Here is a 19767-nt window from a genome sequence, read left to right as displayed (position 1 = left end):
TCTGTACGCGGGCCTCACTATTGTGGCCTCTGCCGTTGTGGAGCACAGGCTCCGGACGCGCAGGCCCAGCGGCCATGGCTCACAGGCCCAGCCGCTCCGCGGCATGTGGGATCCTCCCGGACCGGGGCACGAACCCGCGTCCCCTACATCAGCAGGCAAACTCTCAACCACTGCGCCACCAGGGAATCCCCAGCCAATGCTTTTTATAAAAAAAAAAAAGTTAAAGGCTTTAAATCACTCCAGCCACCCTCTGCCCCCACAGGGCGCCAGGCAAGGACCCTCTCCTTTCCCAGAAGGCCACTGGGAGAAGGAAATCTATCAACCAGCAGCCAGTATCCGGCAGGACCCCAGGCTAGGTCAGGCAGTTTACCTGATAAGCTGCGCCTGAGGCAGGAAGCAGACAGGGTGGGAGGGGAGGTGGGCTGGAGGGTCAGGTCTACTACAACAGCCAGAGAACTAGGAAGGAGAGGCCTGGGGCACTTGAGGCTCAGAGACAGATCTCAGCTTCCTGCCCCCGGCCCTCTATTTCACCGCCCAGAGCCCAAGTCCCTGGGGCCAGTCCAGACAGAATCAGGAAGGCACGAAAAGCACGTAATTTAGTTCATGGAGAAATGCAGGGCAGGTGTGGGGGAAGCCCACCTCCAGCCCCACTGCCTTGGCTACTGGGACAGGGAGGGCTCCAGCAGCTTCAGCACGCCGCCCACCAGGTGCAGGCTGCCTGTGACCAGCACGTGGATGGCAGCAGCCTCCTGGAGGACGACGGCCCCACTGCCTGCCACAGGGTGGGCAAAGAGGACCCGTGGGGGACTGGGTGGCTGAAAGACAGGGTCCCGGCCTTGACTGATCCACTGCAAGGCGTGGGAAATGCAGCTGAAGACGAGGGAGCTGGCGCTGTGGGTGTGGGCTGGGCGGGGTGCCAGCAGCAGGGGTGCAGGCCCACCAGGCTCCGGGCTGGCCTGGTCCTCGTGCAGGCGGCTCCAGTGCTGCTGGTGCGCCAGGCAGCGGAGCAGCACCTGGTCCAGGGTCACTGTGAAGTTCTGTTGGTCTGCGGGGCACAGGGATGGGCGCGTCAGCGAGGCAGCCGAGGGCCGGGGAGGGGGAAGCACGCTGTGAGCACCTGCGCAATGCCAGGCTTTATACAAGCATCATCCGTCCTTACAGTGGGTGCTATGAGGAAACCGGGGCTCAGGAAGTTCAGTGATTGCCCATCGTCACAGAGCCGGTGAGAAACAGGGCCAGGCAGTTTAGCTTCTAAGCTGGGGCTTCTGCCTACCAAGCACATCTTTCTGCCCTAGCCTTATTGCCTTCATCTGTAAAACAGACAGGGGCCATCACCAGGTGGGCATAAGTACTTCTACAAACGCAGACTCCCGCACTGTCCCCACGCAGTCTGATGTGGGGCCTCGGGATCTGTATTTTTTAGATTATTTCAAAAAAAACTTTTAACATGATCCACAGTAAAAATACACATTTTACAGTGGCAACCCAGTACTCACATATGTGTACATATATGTTTGGAACAGAATCTTCATCAAATAATACCTACCCTTAACTTTGTGCAAGACACACTGACACTCTCTATTCTATTTTATTTAAAATTTAAAATGCTGGTTGAGACCCACTAAACTGACTTCAAGAACCATCACTGGGTTGTAACCTGCATTTTGAAAAATAGTTTCACCAACAATTCTCTTTTCAGTATTGCAGTCACATGCAAAATTCACAATGTACCAGAGGTTATTTATTTATACGATAAAACAAATCTAGTTCCTACCCAAGACCTTCAGTTCAAAAGCTCTCACCGTCACCAACAGAGCAATCCACCTCAGGGCCCTCCGCCCCCCGCCCACCGGAGGGACCATGCCTGTCACCTCTCACCTGCGTTGTCTGTGGATGACACCTCTGTCAGGTTAGGGCAGAAAACGGTATAGTCAAACTGGCAGGGCTAGAAGGCCAAGGGGAGAAGCTCAGTGTCAGAGCCCTGAGAGGATGCCCCCTATCCCAACTTCCACACAGCACCCCCGGAGTCCACATACACGTCCCCATCTCTGGAGATGCCCCCCCACCAGCTGAACTGGAGTGATGGTGCATAAACCGAGCCACAACACTTCCGTGTCCCCCATCGACCTCAATATACCCTGCCTGGCCTGTGGCCTGGGCCGCATGGCCCAACACAGATGGGGAGACAGAGGCTGGAGCGGGGGGCTGCATTTGCTTAAGGTGACCCAGCTACTGAGCACAAAGGATATGAAGAACAGCCTCCACATCCTGGTCTGTGAAATGGGAAACGATCACTAGGAACCATTTCAGCCCTGACAGTCTAGGGCAGGCTCAGTTTCCTTGGGCAGAGGAGGGCCCCTCCCTATACGCTCTATAGCCCAGTGACTCCTTAAACGAAACTTTAGAAGCAGGTATCCTAGTAGCAGCCCTATTCTACGGAGAGGCAAACTGAGGCTCGGAAATGCCATCTCTTATCCAGGGTCATATGCTAGCAGCTAAAAGGGCCTGACGAGTGAATCCAGAGCCTGAGCCTTACACCACTTACCTGGTCCTCACTGTAATCCTGGGCTTGAGTGTGACCATGGAGGAGAATGGGTACAATGACCTGTGACTTGACTTCCCTGTGCCCAGTGCTTTCACATTTACTCCTCAGTACAATTCAGGGAGGAGAGGAAAAATCACTCCCATTCTACAGTTGAGGAAACAGAGGCTCAGGGATGAAGGCACCGCTGCTGGGGGTCAAAGCCAGAACCAGGGCTGGGTTGCCTGCTGTCCATCCCCCAGGCAGTCCCTCACCTGCAGCAGCTTCAGCAGGGCCGCGGAATCCCGGTCCCCAGTGGAGTTGAAGAGCAAGACACGGACCTCAGACCCGCTGTGTGAGTGGTGAGGAGCGGGGGGAGAGGAGGGTCAGAACGGCGCCTCCCACCCCTCCCCCGTCCCCGGTCCTTCCCCATCCTTACCCGAGGTCCCGCCCCAGCCCCGCCTCTGGCCGCAGCTCACCCGCCCAGCCTCTCGCGGCTTTGCAGCGCCTGGCGGAACCAGCGCACGCAGGCCTGCATGCTGCTGGTGGTGTGCGCGCCGTCCAGGTACCAAGTAAGGGGGCCCCGCCGCAGCAACTGCGTCCGGCCCGGCCACTCCGTATCCCGAAGCCCTGGGGGAGGGGAGTAAGGTAGTCCTCCAGCGGCAGCCGCGAGGCTGCCCTTCTACATCCTCCCACTCCAGTCCTCAACTCGCACACATTACCCGCCCCCGCTGCTGGCCACTCTGACAGCCCAGGAGCCTCTTACTGGGCACTAGCCACTGGGATCAGCTCTTTGGCTGCCTCATCTGGTGTAATCATCCAGGCGGCCCTGAGAGGGGGCTGCTCTCATATATCAGTCCCAAGTTTCAGGCAGAGAACCCTTAGCTCAGAGAGATTAGGTCACAGAGCAAGTGACACTTGGGGCTGGGATGTAATCCACCTAGCTCCAGGACTGTGTCATGACCCTGACACGGGGCCTGGCACACAGTGGGCACACTGGAACCAACTGCTGAAGGGGCTTAACAGCCACGAGGACCTACTGTGTGCTGAAGGCCTCGGGGGCAAGCACGAAGCCTGACAGTATCGCCGTCCTCAAGAACCTCATGGTCTTATGACGATGGTGACAAGGATGGTAGCTTGGCAGCTACCAGTGGCTGGGCACTTTATCCCGAATCTGCCAGGCTCTGGACTCAGCCCCTTAGTGATGTCACTTCACAGTGCGCCCTATCATCGTCTCATTTGGCAGGTGGGGAAATGGGCTCAGAGAGAGTTCATGAACTCAAGGTGTGGGAAGCTCACTGACTTCAGTCCTTTCTCTTAAGGCACCATCTTGAATTGTCCCCACCTCTCAAACAGGAGACCAAAAGAAACATCTGAAGCAGCCTGGCTGGGCAGGAAGGTCCAACTCACCATGCTGCATGTGGGACGTGGGCTGGAACACAGGTGCCAGGGGCAGCTGCCCCGGGAGGCTTGGCCTGGACGCCTTCAGCTCTCCAGTATCTGGGCAGGGGAGGGGAAGGAAGGGAGAGGGAGGGCTGTGTGGGACGCAGTGTGCTCAGGCCTCACCTAAGGGCCCTCAGAGGCAGGTTCCACGTGTCCCCTGCCCACCCACTCACCTGCCCACTTACCCCGGTAGCCCTTCTGCTGCAGCCAGCAGCGAGCCAGCTGCAAGGCCAAGGCGGCATTGGCCTGCTGGTGTTCCCCCTCCAGGCCCAGGGTCAGCAGCGGCCCCCCTTCCTCCAGGGCTTCTAGTGGTGGGCACAGGTAGAGGGGACACTACAGAGGAGACGGGCAGCAGCTGGTCAGGGAAGCTGCTGCTGCCTCCTTGGCCAGCAGGCCCTCCCTGATGCCATCAGCCCTTCCATCTTTCCCCATCAACCACAACCCACCAAGTCCTGTTCCTAGAACCGAGATGTCCTCCAGCTGGACGAGCACAGATGAGCAAACTGAGGCCCCAAAGGGTAAAGTACCTCCCCAGTCAGCCAACCACCCACCCAGCTGTCCCAATCAGACTCACTGAGATCTGCTGAGCGCGGTCCCTCAGCACTGCCAGGGGCCCGTCAGGCTGGAGCACAGTGAAGGCGGGGACGCCACTCTGTGGAGGACACGGAGAGTGAGCCTAGGGTCCTCCGTCTCCCAACACTGGCCCCCACATCCCTGGTTCTGGATGGCCCACTCAGCCTTCCCCCCCATCAAACCTTTGGGAACCCCTCGATGGGGAAACTAAGGCCAGAGATGGGGCTCAACTTGTTCCAGTCCCACCCAGACCCCACTGATGCCCAAGACCTCGTCCTGAGTCAGGAGGATACAAATGACTGTGCCACACCCGCCCCCACTTCCCTGAATCTTGGGGCCCAGGCCATCCATGTACCTCCCTCCCCAGGACTGCCTGGTCACCTTAAAAATGCCCCCTTTCTGCCATGCGATCTTCTCCATCGTGTCCCCCAGAAGGCCAGTGTGGTCGATGCCAAGAGAGGAGACCCCACACACCACAGGCTTCCTGGGGGAAATGAAAGGGCCATGATGCCCCTGCCCCCGGCCACCGGGCTCCCAGCCACCATCCCTCTGCTCAAGCCGCTCCCCCTCACTTGACGATGTTGGTGCAGTCGTAAGCCCCGCCGATGCCCACTTCCATCACTGCCAGGTCCACCTGAAGAGGATCAGAGGGCATGGCAGGGGGTACAGGGGCTCCCGAATACCACACAGGAGCCCCTAGTCTGCTGAGATTCCCCTTCCCGAGGCCTGGAACACAGGGTTCTGGGGAGTGGTGGGCACACACACCTTCTCTTGGAGGAAGACGTGGAAGGCCATGAGTGTGAGGAAGCGGAAGTAGCCAGGCATGGAGACACAGCTGCTGTCATCCTGTGGACAGGATCACATCAGAGCTCGGGGCCCCTGCAGCCTCTGCCCTGGGGAAGATGGTGTCCCGGGATGTGCAGTGCCCTCTGGGTCTACCCACCCACTCCAGGCCCCTTACCCTGCCCACCCACCAGCCCTCCGGCATGGGCACCTTGGTCTCCTCCAGCCGGTGGTAGAGGCGCCAGAAGTGCTTGGTGAAGAGCTCGGGGCTTATGGGCTGCCCATTGATTCGGATCCGCTCACGCACCTGCACCAGGTGGGGAGAGCTGCCGAGAGACCTAGGGTCATCAGGACTCCCTTCCCAAGACCCCCAGGCTGTCCCCCTCCCCACAGTCAGACCTGTCTTTCAGAGAAACAAATCTAACTATGTCACTGCCCTACTGAAAACCCTTCTGTCGCTTCCCCCTGCCCTTTAGAGAGTCCCAGCTCCACATCTCAGCCTACCAGGCCCCGGCGGGTCTCATGCCACTGGCCTCACCTCTCATACATCCCTTGGTAGTTCCCTGTGCCCCAGCCACTCTGGACTATTATTAGTTCCTCCAGCTCCCCCCGCCACCAAATTTTCTAACTCCAGGCCTATACACATGTCCACTCCACAGGTCTCAACTAAGACGGCTCCTCCAAAAAAGAGAAAGGACCCCACCCCACCAGATTGCTCAGGCATGCTCTCTGGGCTCCCACAGCCCCCCATGCTTCCCCCATCCCACATCGATCAGTAACTCGGCCAACATCTGCCCCCATAATGTCTGTCTTCCTGCCCTTGAGGGCAAGGCCCCATCTGCTGTGTTCAAGCTGCATCCCCAGACTGGCCCATGAGGCCACATGGGCCCAAGTCAAAGGCTGGGTTTTTACCCCAAACATTATTTTGGAAGAGAGATTGTTGGCTTATATTTAAATCCTCAAAGGCCCTCTGGTATTATGAATCCACTCCATTTCTTTAATTTGAATGAAGAACTGCTGAGGGAAAACACATTAGTCTGAAATAACCTCAGTCAGCAGGTTTCAGGTGCTTACAGAGGTCACTTGATGGAACTGGTAAAATAAAAGGAGGCAAAAATCTTGAAAGCCCCAAGCTTAAGGACCAAATCCTGAGCCATCTACCATCATGTGAGTCCCACTGCTCTACCACTGACAGGCTTAAGAAGGCAGGTACAGCTCCAGGGAAGAGAGACCCATGTCTAATCACCCTGCCCCCCCATCCTCTGGTGTGAGTTTAGATGCCTGAATGCAACCAAGAGTGGGTGCTGCCTGGAGGGCAAAGCAGCAGCTGAGGCTGGCACAGCGGAAGGGCTCCCTTCCGCTGCTCACCAGGGAGGTCTCAACAGAGTTGTCATAAACTACGCATATTGTTTAAGCCCTTACTAGCCTGGTTTTCTGCTCCTTATGGCAAAGATGCCCTAGTTGATAAATATTTCTATGTGATTTAAAAACTGTATAAGGAATTTAAGTTAATAAAAAGATATCTGAGGGACTTCCTTGGTGGTCCAGTGGTTAAGACTCTGCACTTCCAAAGCAGGGGGCACGGTTCGATCCCTGGTTGGGGAATTAATTAATCCTGCATGCCGCTAAGCGTGGCCAAATAAATAAATAAATAAGAAGATATCTGACTATTCCAGCTGTGTATTTCATTTATCCATTCAAGTTGCTGCTCCCCTCCCCAGTTTCTTTCCGTTAAAAATTAAAGATTGCCATAAACTTGGGCTAACTGGTAAATGCTAATTGAATGTTTGTTGAATGAATGAACACTAGGCAGAGAGACATGCAGCTGAGCTGCTGGGGGTGACCCTGGCCCTGAGGTGCTGGCTGGTTCCAGACCCCCGAGAGAGCTAGGAGACACCACACCCCTCTGTACCTCAGTACCTAAAGAATCCCGTCTTCAGGCCATAGCTTCGGAGGATACGTTCAGTGAAGGCACAGGTGGAGCCCTAGAAAGAAAAGGTCTTGTCTGGGCAGGTCCCCCCACCCCCACCCCACCAAGTGCACGTCCTACCCCTGGGTCCTGTGGCTCGCCTTCCCCTTGGTCCCAGTGATGTGAATGATGTTCAGTTGGTCCAAGTCCTCCACCTAGGACAGACGGACAAGGTCCCCGCCTCAGCCACAGGACTCACAGACAGATGGGAATGGGGTGTGGTCAGAGGCCCTCCCCACCTTACCTGCAGCCCACTCCGTGCCAAGTACAGCCTCATGGCTTCCAGTTGTGTCTGGGGGTCACCCCGCTGGCGCTTCACCTGCTCCAAGTAGTTGGCATTGGTCTGCAGGGTGTTGAGTGTGCGCACGGCATCCTGGCAACGAGTCCCCAGGTGGTAGGTTAAGGCTCATTAGGGATCCATAGGGACAGAGGAACCCAGCATACCAGTGGCCAGGCCAGGGGCCAGGCCTTCCGTGCCAGCCCTGTTTCCCCAGCCTAGAGGTTAGGCACCAGTGAGAAAGAAGTGGCATCTTTCCAGTTCTAGCAGAAATGGGAGCCTGGGGCAGTTCAGACCCACCCAGGGAGTGTCAGGCAAAGCAGGCAAAATGACTAACGGGACTATCCTTGCTTCCTGTTCGGCCTCCCCAGGCTTCACTCTCAGGCTTTTGCCCTCATTCTCTCCATGGTCCACCACCATGTTGGGCCCCTCTTAGGGCAGGGCCAGAACTACAGAAGGGTGGGGTCTTAGAACTGAAGGGATTAGAACTAGGAATTCCTGGAGGCTTCCATGCCCAGGATTGGGCATGAGGATTGGGGTTCCACATCCTGACCCAGAGAAGAGTTGCTTGAAGCAACCAGATGGGGAAGAGGAGTCTCAGGGGGAGGAAGGGTGTGTCAGGGTCACTCAGACAAGAAGGCAAGTAGGTATAACCTCAGGACTATACTATTCCACTTGGGGGGGGATGGAAGTGGGGGTGATGTTTATTTCCTCTCAGGGCCTCAGTGGCTGGTTGGAGGACCCACTCTCATCACACTGGTGCCACCTGCCTGGCCAGCATCAGGTTCTGGTCTCTGGCAACTGGCCCCTGGCACAGAGCCAGGAGGAAGCTTTCTGTTTTCCAGATTCTTGCACCACCCCCACTGCTCCCCACTTCCAGGCACCTGGATCTTCATCTCCTGAATCCTAGAGACGCCAACCCAGACCTATACTCTGGATCTCCCAAGTCTGAACTCCTGAATCCCTTTCCCCTCCCCCACCCCAACTGCTGGTTCTGAGTCCGGAGACACTGGAACTCCAGAACCTCAGCTGAGCCACTGGATCTCTTGGTCCTATCACACGGCGTCCCTTCCCACTCTCTAACGCGGTACACTTCAGCCTCAGAATTCCCAAATCCGGTACCCCGGGTCCAACTTCCTGGTGCCTGTCCCCACCTCCGGAATCCAGGATGTCCCCGCCCCCCCGAGTCCCCCAGTCCCAGGCTCTTGGCCCCTCTCTCAGCTGGCGGAGGCCAGATGCCAAGGGCCTCAGGCCCGGCTCACGTGTCATTGCAGGACCTCCCTCCAATACCTGATACTCCATGCCGGGCTCCTGCGGCGCAGGCCACGCGCTCAATACTCGCCTCGCTGCGACCCCGGTTGTTGCACCACGCGAAGAAACCGCTGCCAGGAAGAGAGCCGCGCGCAGGTGGCAGCGTGCCCGCGACATAGTAGAGAAGCAAGCGGCGGCACGCTAGGCCCGGACCGAATACGCCCCGCCCCTCTCCTGGCCCCGCCCCCGACTCGCCTCCGCCCTCCGCCACTCAGCGTTGCCCAACGAGCCCACCGGCACCAATAAGAATCTGCGGGACGCCATCCTTGTGAGGGGCAGGCCCCGGGGCGGGGCGGAGAGCTTCATTCATGTTTATGAGGGGCACGGTACCGAGCGAGTCCACTGCGTTAGAGAAATACGCGCTCCTTTCGTCATCATCCTCTCAAGCACCGGGCCGCGCCCCGCAAATTAGCCAGTCCCAGTCAGCAGCCCTGCTCCAGGCCGGAACCAGCTTCGAGCCGGGACAGAATGATAGAACTGGCGGACACCTTAGGGAGGTCGCTGAATCCTGGACCCCAAACGTCCCGACCCAACGCAGAGACCCAGGGCGGCGGGGATGCGGCCTCTGGTCTGTCGAATCTGAGAGCTCGATTGTGGGGCAATAGGCCAAAAACCAGGCACCTACGCTACTGGGGCTCCTAACCGTTCCTGGGCAGCCTGGGAAGGCTTCCTGGAAGAGGCGACATCCTGGCCTCACGAGGCCTGGAGATGGAACGCAGTCAGAGAGCCCTGGGGTGACAGGATGCCAAATCCAGCAGGACCTTTTAGCCTTATAAGAAATTGGATTACATTTAGATGGCAATAAAATGGTTCTAAGAAGGGATGACAAGATCAGATTTGTCATCAGATCAAATGGAATGGATGGGAGAGCCACCCACGGAGGGGGCAATAATCTGTCCTACCTGGGGGTGGAAGACTCCCATCTGTCCTGGAGTTTTCAGAGCTTTTTCTGTCTATGACCTTCTTGGCCCCAACTAGCATGGAAAAAAGTAGTATGGAGATTCCCTTTCTACAGCTGAGATCTGGAAAGGTGTGTGTGTTTGGGTGGAGGTGGGGGGATTGCTGCAAAAACCCTCCAGAGAAGTTTCCTCAGATAAAAGGCAGTCCCTTAACTGATGGGGTTTCAGTACCAGTAGCCCCTCCCTCTTTCCTGCAGGCATTGGGGATAAATATTTATCAGAGATTGTTTGATTTTGAAATAAACAAACATGTTGAGAAAACTCTGTCATTGGCTGGACTTCCACTTTTCATATCACTGCAGGGTGCCCCACCCCTGCCGCATGGGAGACAGACAAGTCCTTTTCTCTCGCAGTGTTTTTTTTTTTAAATCATTGAAACTTTCTTTATACATTATAATTTAATAACTGAATAAAAATAATCATAATGAGATCCCAAGAGGGAGACTCCCTCCTCATTTGTATGATTTGGAAGCAGGTCTTCCAAAGTGCAAATCTAACCTTTTCATCCCTCCTTAGAACCATTTTATTGTCTTCTAAATGTAATTCAATTTCTTATTGGAAAATCCCATTGCCTACTTTCCTGAATCTTAACTGATTTCTTTCCCTTTGTTCTGAGCAAAGCAGTCCTGTCAGTTCTCCCGTCTGGCCTGATACAGCCCTTCTCTAGGGTGGGGTGAACTCAACAGTCCTAAAAAATCGTTGAGGGGCTTCCCTGGTGACGCAGTGATTGAGAGTCCGCCTGCCGATGCAGGAGACACAGGTTCGTGCCCCAGTCCGGGAAGATCCCACATGCCGCGGGGTGGCTGGGCCTGTGAGCCATGGCTGCTCAGCCTGCGCGTCCGGAGCCTGTGCTCCGCAACGGAAGAGGCCACAACAGTGAGAGGCCCACGTACCGCAAAAAAAAAAAAAAAAAAACAATCGTTGAACTACACACCTCAGCTCAAGTTGGAAACAGAAATAGATGTAGAGACACAGAAGGCAAGAAACAGCACAGAAAATTCCAGGGATCCTATCTGGTATCATCCCAGTTGTGCAGGAAATTATAACTGGTGACTGGAGCCTTGGCAAAGTCACCCAGTGGCCTTGGGCATGTCACCTGTCCCCTAGACCTCTGCTTCCTCCATGGTCTCCAAGGACAAATTTTGTTTTGGCCGTGCCACGTGGCCTGCAGGATCTTGGCAGTGAAAGTGCTGAGTCCTAACCACTGGACCACCAGGGAATTCCCTCCAACGACAATTTTCATAGCCAGTGACGCCAGGAAATTTAAAAGGGGAGGGGACAGAATAGATTTATTTTCTTTTCCTTATTCAAACTTTTCCTTACTTTTTATTTTGTTTTGAAATTCTAAATTTTTTTTTTTTGGATGGATGATACATCATATCATTCAAATAGTCAAAGGTACAAAAAGGAACACAGGGAAAAGCTTCCTTCCCACCCCAGGTCTTAGCATCCTTATTCCCCTCCCCAAAAGCAAAGTTATGTTTCTTGTGATCTTTCCAGAGACATTTTATGCACTTATAAGCAAATACGAATATATTTTGATTTCCCTTTTATACTCAAAGATAGCAGCAGACTATATACATGAGTCTGCATTGTACTTTTTCCACATATCTTTATATCCTGGACCTTATTCTGGACTGTGTTGGCACATAAGAGCTGCCCCATTGGCTAATTTGTTTTTTCAAAGCTGTATAGTACTCCTTGCTGAAGAAGTACTGTCGTGTATTTGGCCAGTCTCCTACCGATGGACATTTAGGTTTTCAATATTTTGCCATCACAAGCAATGTTACAGCGGGTAACATCATTTCTTCCATGTGTGAACACATCTGATGGATAAATTCCAGGAAGTGCAATGGCTAGGTCAAAGGTGATTTGCATTTGACACTTTCATACAGATTGCCACGCTGTCCTCCAGAGGGACAGGACTGGTTTCCACCCCCATGCCCCTGCAGGGCATGAGCCAGCTGCTTCCTCACCAACACACACTGTTAGCCAACTTTGATCTTGCCAATTGCATAGGTGGAAAAACGGATTCTCAGGGTGGTTATCATTTGCATTTCTTTTATTGTGAAGGAGGGTGAGCATTTTTCTTATGTTTAAAAGTCATTTGTATTTCTTTAGCGGTCCACTCCTCTCTTTTGCATCATTGCTTTTTATTTGAAGAGTCACAGATGTTTGTAGAAGAAAATAGAGAAATGTATAAAGGAGAAAATCAAAGGCATCTTAATAGGGCACCTGGAGAGCCACTGTTAGCCTTTTGTTAGCCACTGAGGTGTTCTCATTCTCCATAAAGAACAATAGAAACAAAGCCATTGTCTGGAGAGCAAAGAAAAGAAAACAAGGGCACAGAGAAACTGGCAAGCAGGCCAGTGTCCACCCACGTGAGGCAGGTCTGCAGGCACGTGTGGAGGGTAAGTGAGGGGCCAGAGCTCCTGCTTCAACCCACACCCTCCCAAGGGGAAAGGACGTGAATCCATCCATTCCCTCATTCATTTGATGAGAAATTGTCTCTATGCCAGACCTGGGCTGGGTGCTGGGGACACTGTGTTCTGGGGACAGATGACAAGGCTCTGCTCTTGAAGTGACCTGTCCAGGGGCAAGAGAATAGTAAAGAATGAAACTTGTGAAGAACGAATATTTGCAACCCCTGATTAGAGGCTGTAGGGGCAGGAGGCTGAGGCCCAGAGAGGGACAGAGACAGCTTGGAGCCACACAAGAGGTCAGCAAAGGCACCATGCTGGGCCTTCTAAATTCAGATCTGCCTGAGTTACTGTCCCCTTTCCTGCCTCATCATGACAGCTGGAAAGGACTTCAGAAATTGGCCTTGGCCTCTTCCACCTCCATTTGCCTCTGCCTGAAACACCCTTCCCCTAAGCTCTTCCTCTTTGCTTTTTTGGGTGGGTTCTTTTTTGCGGTACGCGGGCCTCTCACTGTTGTGGCCTCTCCCATTGCGGAGCACAGGCTCCGGATGCGCAGGCTCAGCAGCCATGGCTCACGGGCCCAGCTGCTCCGCGGCATGTGGGATCTTCCCAGACCGAGGCACGAACCCATGTCCCCTGCATCGGCAGGCGGACTCTCAACCACTGTGCCACCAGGGAAGCCCTTAGCTATTATTAAGCACTTATCCCTGTACTTGGCATTGCAATCTCTCTCTTCTTTTAATAAACTTGTTTATTTTATTTATTTATTTTTGGCTGCGTTGGGTCTTCCTTGCTGTGCATGGGCTTTCTCTAATTGCCGCGAGCAGGGTCTACTCTTCGTTGTGGTGCGCGGGCTTCTCATCGCAGTGGTTTCTCTTGTCGCAGAGCACGGGCTCTAGGCGTGCGGGCTTCAGTAGTTGTGGCACACGGGCCTAGTTGCTCCGCGGCATGTGGGATCTTCCCGGACCAGGGCTCGAACCCATGTCCCCTGAATTGGCAGGCGGATTCTTAACCACTGTGCCACCAGGGAAGCCCTGCAATCTCTTTTAAATCCTCACAAGAATTGTATGAATTAGAGATTATCCCCACTTTACAGGTAATGAAATGGAGGCTCACAGAGGGTAAGCAACTCACTCAGGGCGACACAGCCAGTATGCGGCAGAGCCAAGATACAAACCCAGGTTTTCTGCCTCTAACACATGCCCCTACTCTCTACCACTTGTCTGGTCAATCTCTGCTGTCAATGCGCTGTGTGACCTTGGGCAATTCGCTTCCTCTCTCTGATCCTGACTCTCAGTCTCCTCCTTAGTAGAACAAGGGTTGAAATGAGTTCTGTCCCAAGTCATAATTTCTAGGGGGCTCTTGATGAGGACAAGAGCCTCCAAAGGGCACCGCACTCCGGAGAGCCTGGACTAGAGGAGTCCTGCTGCTCCTTCGCCGCCCCCATCCAGGGTTCTATGGAGACCAAGGGAGGTTCAAGCTCATAGGCAGGTTTACGCAGAAGCCTAGCATTCAGGAGGGAGGTACATTTCTGATGGCCACACCAGGGTTCTGTCCCTCCGATATACATAAGGACTTCCCCACCTCTGAATATCAATTCATATCCAGTGACCTACAAGAAAACACTTTTCTGTCACTGGGTGAAAAGAAAGTTGCCTTAAACAGAATTCCATATCCTCAGCGGCACAGCCTCTCCTTATCCTTGCCCCGACTCTGGCTACAAAGGTGTTTAATGGATTTAGTTTATTAGGAGGGCAGAGAACCTTAGAAATGGGCCTCCCTTTGACCCTGCAATTCTACTACTTCTAAAAATGACCCTGAGGAAAAAAACAATTGGAACTGTGCTCAGAGCCCCACATGCTCTGTTTATCACTCTCCAGTGGCAGGTGACACGGTTGGTGACCTGACAACGCCCTCCTTCCTGAAACCCTTTGTTCTCTGGGCTTCCCCGACACCTCCCTCCCCATTCTCCTTCTTCCTTGCTGGCTGTGCCTTGCTGGCCCCGCCTTCTCCCTTCCAATCTCCTCACCTTGGTGGCCAGGGGCTCACGCCTTTCTCCAAGGTGGTCCCTGCTGTCCTGGCTCTATGATGATGTCTGACTTTCAAATGTCCTTCTTCGCTGAGCTACCGACATGAGCATCCCGTGACCTCCTGATGTCTGCAGGCATTTCTGCCTTAAAACCTGCTGCTCCCCAGACCTTCCCAGCACAGAGGACAGCTCCACCATCCACCAAGGGGCTCAGGTCTAAAGCTGGACCTCACCCTGGGTTTCCCTCTCCATCACCCCTGAGGCCCCCCAACCCCAGCCTCTCCAGGAGCCACTCCCATCCCTCCAGTGGCATCTCAGGCTGCCACTGCAGGTCTACCCTCTAGCCTCCTTCCTGCTGTTCCTCTCGACCCTTACAACCATAACCATTCTCCATCATTTTTAAAGAAACCCAGATCTCGTCTCTCCTGCTTCAAATCTTCCAGTGGATTCCCACTGCACTTAGGATGAGGTCCACACTTTTGATCTTACCATCTCTAACCATTGCCGCCCCCAGCCCTGCTGTCCTCCTCTGATTCGCAACCATGCCAGGCTCATGCCCACCTTTGTGAAAGTCCGCACCTGTGAGCACCTAGCATTAAAAGTACGCATTTAATCCTCCCAACAGCTTTAGGAGCACTGTGAGTATCCTCCTTATGAAGATGGGAAACTGAGGCACAGATGGGTTACGCAGCCAGCCAAAGGTCACACAGAGTGAATGCATGACAGAGCCTCAGGGCCTTTGCACTGGGGTTCCTTCTGCCTGGAATGTTCTTCCCCTCAAAGTTCACGTGACCGATTCATGATCATTCCAGGTCTCTGCTCAAACGGCACCTTCTTCCCACATTCTTTTCACCATTTACCCTTTTGTACCTTTTGAATTTTGAACCACGTGATTGTATTAGCATTTCAAAATAAACGTTTTCTAACAGTGTTATAAATCTCGATCTAAGAAGACTCTTAAGGGAACAAACCTGCTGATGAGACTGTAGGGACGGTGGGATCCCATTTTTGTTAAAATAATTATAATTTAGAAAACAGCCTGGGTGTTATTTCCCCAGATGGTAACTGTAATGATCTGTGAGTGGTGAGGCTAGAGGTGCTTTTTTAATATATACATATATATTTTTTTCTTTTTTAAAACTTTTATTTAGGGCTTCCCTGGTGGCGCAGTGGTTGAGAGTCCACCTGCCGATGTGGGGGACGCAGGTTCATGCCCCGGTCCGGGAGGATCCCACATGCTGCGGAGCGGCTGGGCCCGTGGGCCGTGGCTGCTGGGCCTGCGCGTCCAGAGCCTGTGGTCCGCGGCGGGAGAGGCCGCAGCAGTGAGAGGCCCGCGTACCGCAAAAAAAAAAAAAAAAAAAAAAAAATTTATTTAGAGGTGACTTTTTTTTTTGGTCTCACTGCATGACTTACAGGATCTTAGTCCCCCAACTAGGGATTGAACCTGGGCCACAGTGCTGAGAGCTCCGGGTCCTAACCACTGGGCAGCCAGGGAATTCCCTAGAGGTGACTTTTACCTTCCTTTTACTTGTATGTATCTTATAATTTTTCCCCTGGGAACATGCATAAGTGGGAAGAAGAATGAATGATTTCTTCCACACTGGGTGGCTGGCACTTCAGAGCTCTTCTTGACCAACCGTCTCGGTCAGCAGTTGGAGACACTGAGGCCAGCAAGGGGCCTGAATTGATCTGGAAGGAGGTGTGGCTCCTGGATGCTCCTGGGGTCCCCACTCATGGCCAAGAAGGCCCTTTGGAGGGCACCGGACTTGTGGCCTGGGGTCTTGAGGTGGGCCACATCACAGAAAGGTTGGTTTCAGTTCTGCCACCTCTCCGAGGGGTCTGAATGCTCTCCAAGCTGGCCAAGCCCTTCTCTGCTCAAACCTGAGAGCAGGTGTCTTACCAATTTTCAGAGGGAAAAAAAAGTGTGGAATATTTTTTCTCAATTTTTTATCACACTCTGCAACCACAATTGTCCTCAGCACCTGCTCCCTGGGGTGTAAGATTTACTTAGCCTCTTCCTTGCCATTTTACAGGTGAGGAAACTGAGGACAAGAGGAGAGGAATCACCTGTGAAGGTCACCAGCTAGCAAGTTGGTTCAAGGATTCAGCTCAGTTCTAGCTCCTTTTTTTTTTTTTTTTTTTGGGGACGCGGGCCTCTCACTGCTGTGGCCTCTCCCCTTGCAGAGCACAGGCTCCGGACGCACAGGCTCAGCGGCCATGGCTCACGGGCCCAGTCGCTCCGCGGCATGTGGGATCCTCCCGGACCGGGGCACGAACCCATGTCCCCTGCATTGGCAGGCGGACTCTCAACCACTGCGCCACCAGGGAAGCCCTCCAACTCCTTTTGATTCCACATTTAGCCCCTCTGATCAAGCTGGGAATCCCTGGCTTTTTTTTTTTTTTATAATATGGATTTTCTTAAATAACAGTTAATGTGAGTTCTTTCTAGACAGCAGCGTTGTACGGAGACATTTACACGCATATATTTCGTTTGATCATCACACTCGCCCTGTGAGGAAGGTTCTGTTCTGGGCAGGACCCATTTCTCAGGGGAGGCGACAAAGGCCTAACAGGGGAAGTGGCTTAGTCATTCACAGGGGTCTGTGACACCAAGCCCCACGCTGCACCCCGGGCAGCCCTGGACCCCACCCCCACCTGCCCTGTGCCCTTGGACGTGCCTGGTCATCTGGTCAACTGGGCTCTGGCTTTGAGCCAGCTCTCAGTTCAGAGGGCGGCCCTGCTGGTGATGAGGAGCCCTGTGAAATGCCAACCCTCCCCAGCCCCTGGGGCCACCCTCAGTTCTTTCCCCCCTGGTGAGGGGATCACACCGTGTGACAGGTCACCTCACCTCTCTAGGGTCCTGGCCTCTAGAGTAAGGGGGCCTGGATGAACTTGCAGAGGCCATAGCTCCCAAACCCTGGCTTCTGGGGTTTCCCTTCTTCTGCTGCTGGGCAGAAGGCTCTGTCTGTCTCGAGGTCTGGGGAGAAGTGGCCTGCCAGGCGTGCAGCCCCTGGGAACGCTGGCTGAGCTGCTGCAGGGCCTCAGACGGCCATCCCGAAGAGGGAGGGAGGCACTGCCTCGTGGTGCCCATTCTACAGAGGAGGAAACCGAGGCTTGGTGAGGCTAAGCAACTTGTCTAGTGTCTGACAGAACCTAGACTCTTGTAGCCCAGCCCGGGGTTCCCATCTCCAGCTCTGGCTGGTCTCCGCCAGGGACTGGCTCTGCAGCTTCCCAGCTGGCGGGCCTCGGCCTCGGCCAGTCTCCTCGCCCCCTGAAACCCTGTTTCCTCATCTGTAAAGCGGGTGGACACAGTCCTTCCTGCCTCAGAGGGCCGGAGGAGGTGAATGAGGGAGGGCTGGGCCCAGAGCACAGAGCAAGGTCTCCACACATGAGCGAGGTTAGGAATCTTTAACAGGCCGAGTCCTTAAATGCTCATAAATGCACCTTCCACATCTATGAAATGCAGATAATGATGGTCTCAGATCCATAACACGCAGACAGCAACGCGCACAGGGCCCAGCAGGTAGTCAGCACTTTGATCAATGTTGCCATTATTATTATTATTATCAAAATGGAGCTAACAGCCCTTCCTCACAGATCAGTACGGAGAGTTAAATCAGAAGAAAACCAGTGTGTGTATGGGGCCTGGCACGCAGGAGGACCCTTGAGACGGCCTCTGCCACCTCCCACGCCGGCCCCCGGGTCGCCCCTAGAGACCTCCCTCCAGAGCTTCCCACGCCCACACTGGGTGGGAGCTTCTGTGGCGCCTCCAGCTGGGCGGAATGGGGGTTATGAGGCCTGTGGAGAGGGGGGGCCGCCCTTGACCACCCCAGGCCTTCAGAACAAGGCTTATGATGACAAGATTTTTCCCTTGGGGCCCCACAAAGTGTGGGGTTACTATCATCGCTAATGGCCTTGGATCCCTGGGGGCTGTTTACACCCTTTGTACAAAGGAAGAGTTTAGAGAGGCAGGCCCCCTGTCCAAGGTCACCGTGTTCTCCTACCTGGAAGGAGGCAGCTTTAGCCGAGAGAGGACCCCCGCATGGGCCCGGCCGCTCCATGGGTGCTTCCCACCAGAGCTTCTCAGCCACTGGCCAGGAGGTAGCCAGGGACCTGGCACCTCTCATCCCTGGGCTACCCGCTCCATGACCATCTGGGGCACGAAGTGACTCATAGGTGTGGGTACCCCTGCCAAGCCTGCCCTGGGCTGGGCCAGAGAGGGGAGGGGGAAGTTGGGGGGATTCCTAAGACCTCGTAGCCTTTTCCCACCCTGATGTTGGGTGAGGGGGGGTGGGGAGTGTGCTGGGAGGCAGGTCTTCCCTGATAGGTCTCTGCTCTCATCCTGGGATCAGCCCAGGGATCTCTTGGCCTCCCTGGCTGTTTTCTGAGCGCAGGACTAGTCAGGACCTCCCTGTGAGTTAAATAACAACCGGCGGAGGTTAAAGGTGAGCAGGCAGAACGGGGTGTGTAGGGAGGGGGCACTTGGGAGACTTCCGGACCTTGGGGCTGGGCTTCCTGCCCAGTGGGGCTGGCTTTATCTGGCCTCTCTTATCACAGCCCACCCCTCTCCTTACGGCCGTTTCGCTGGCCCTGCCAAGCTGGGATCCCTGGGGAGGGGGGATAGGACACGGGATGCCCTTGACCTAAGGCGTCCAAGCCTGCCAGGGTGAGGGCTGTGTCACCAAATCATTTGATCAAAAAGATGCCAGGACACAGACCCAGTCCTCGGCCTGCAGGGTGACATCGAGGGCCTGTCCAGACGAGCTGGCAAAGGCCGTTCCCATTTCCACAGCCTTTCCAGCCATCGGCTTGACCGCTAGCTGACTCGCTCCTGCATTTGGGAGACTCCCAGGTGCCAGGCTGCCTCCAATGATGCCTCCACAAGGCCCTGCCTTCTGTGAGCATTTATTCCTGGCTCTGCACCTCCCTCCACAGATGGGGATGACACCACATCACCCCAGGGTGCAAGGCTGAAGGGGTCAGACCCACACCTGCCCGGCTAGTCCCAGCCTCCTCTCTGGGGTGTTCTATGGGGAGATGGGGGGGGGTGAGGAGAGCTCAGAGCCAGAAGCTCCAGGGTTTAGGGCCTGTTTTGGTTGTTTTAAAATACAGTTTAATTGCATGAGTAAAAATATTAATTCAGGAAATATAAGAAAACACAGAGAAGCATAAAGGACAGAACCACCCCAAATAACCATGGGTAACGTTTCAGTGTGATTGCTTCCATCACACTCCTGCAGAAGCAGGAGATATTTTGTAACCTGCTCTTTCCACCTGTTGTCTTTGTGTTGTTGTTATTGTTTTAATATTTATTTTATTTATTTGGCTGTGCCAAGTCTTAGTTGTGGTACGCAGGATCTTTAGTTGCTGCGTGTGGGATCTAGTTCCCTGACTAGGGATGGAACCCGGATCCCGTGAATCTGGAGCGTGGAGTCTTAGCCACTGGACCACCAGGGAAGTCCCAATCCACCTGTTGTCTTTG

General features: G+C 54.3%; 1 protein-coding gene across 6 annotated transcripts; it reads right to left on the bottom strand.

Moving 5' to 3' along the window:
* Positions 1-186: 186 nt before the first annotated feature.
* Positions 187-18499, bottom strand: FPGS (folylpolyglutamate synthase). Of its 6 annotated transcripts, none has more exons than XM_024762725.1 (16): positions 18290-18346; positions 8857-8948; positions 7534-7662; positions 7391-7444; positions 7241-7305; positions 5532-5646; positions 5303-5383; positions 5110-5171; positions 4919-5021; positions 4539-4616; positions 4150-4297; positions 3932-4021; positions 3001-3151; positions 2797-2872; positions 1879-1945; positions 187-1045 (listed from the first exon to the last, which is right to left on the bottom strand). In XM_024762725.1, the coding sequence occupies exons 2-16, from the start codon at positions 8866-8868 to the stop codon at positions 660-662; spliced, it is 1617 nt and encodes a 538-aa protein (XP_024618493.1). In that variant the 5' UTR covers positions 8869-8948; positions 18290-18346; the 3' UTR covers positions 187-659. The 6 variants fall into 6 exon arrangements, 3 of the variants coding, with proteins under 3 accessions (XP_024618493.1, XP_024618492.1, XP_024618491.1); XR_003005633.1 differs by lacking the exon at positions 18290-18346 and adding an exon at positions 1160-1310 and having other exon boundaries at positions 969-1045; positions 8857-9024; XR_003005634.1 differs by lacking the exon at positions 18290-18346 and adding an exon at positions 2546-2689 and having other exon boundaries at positions 986-1045; positions 8857-9024.
* Positions 18500-19767: the final 1268 nt, after the last annotated feature.

The sequence above is a fragment of the Neophocaena asiaeorientalis genome, unplaced genomic scaffold (assembly GCF_003031525.2).
Source record: "Neophocaena asiaeorientalis asiaeorientalis breed wild unplaced genomic scaffold, Neophocaena_asiaeorientalis_V1.1 scaffold78, whole genome shotgun sequence".
Classification (NCBI taxonomy): domain Eukaryota; kingdom Metazoa; phylum Chordata; class Mammalia; order Artiodactyla; family Phocoenidae; genus Neophocaena; species Neophocaena asiaeorientalis.
The sequence above is the reverse complement of the archived record's forward strand: the minus strand, read 5'-3'. Positions and strand labels throughout refer to the sequence as shown.

Excerpts from the sequence above, each read along its gene's own strand:
- FPGS (XM_024762723.1), bottom strand. The coding sequence starts at position 8,994 with ATGTCGCGGGCACGCTGCCACCTGCGCGCGGCTCTCTTCCTGGCAGCG. Across the intron at positions 5,384-5,531 it reads ACCGGCTGGAGGAGACCAAG|GATGACAGCAGCTGTGTCTC; the intron begins GTGCCCATGCCG and ends TCCTGTCCACAG. Across the intron at positions 3,152-3,931 it reads CACGTCCCACATGCAGCATG|GGCTTCGGGATACGGAGTGG; the intron begins GTGAGTTGGACC and ends CCCCTCCCCCAG.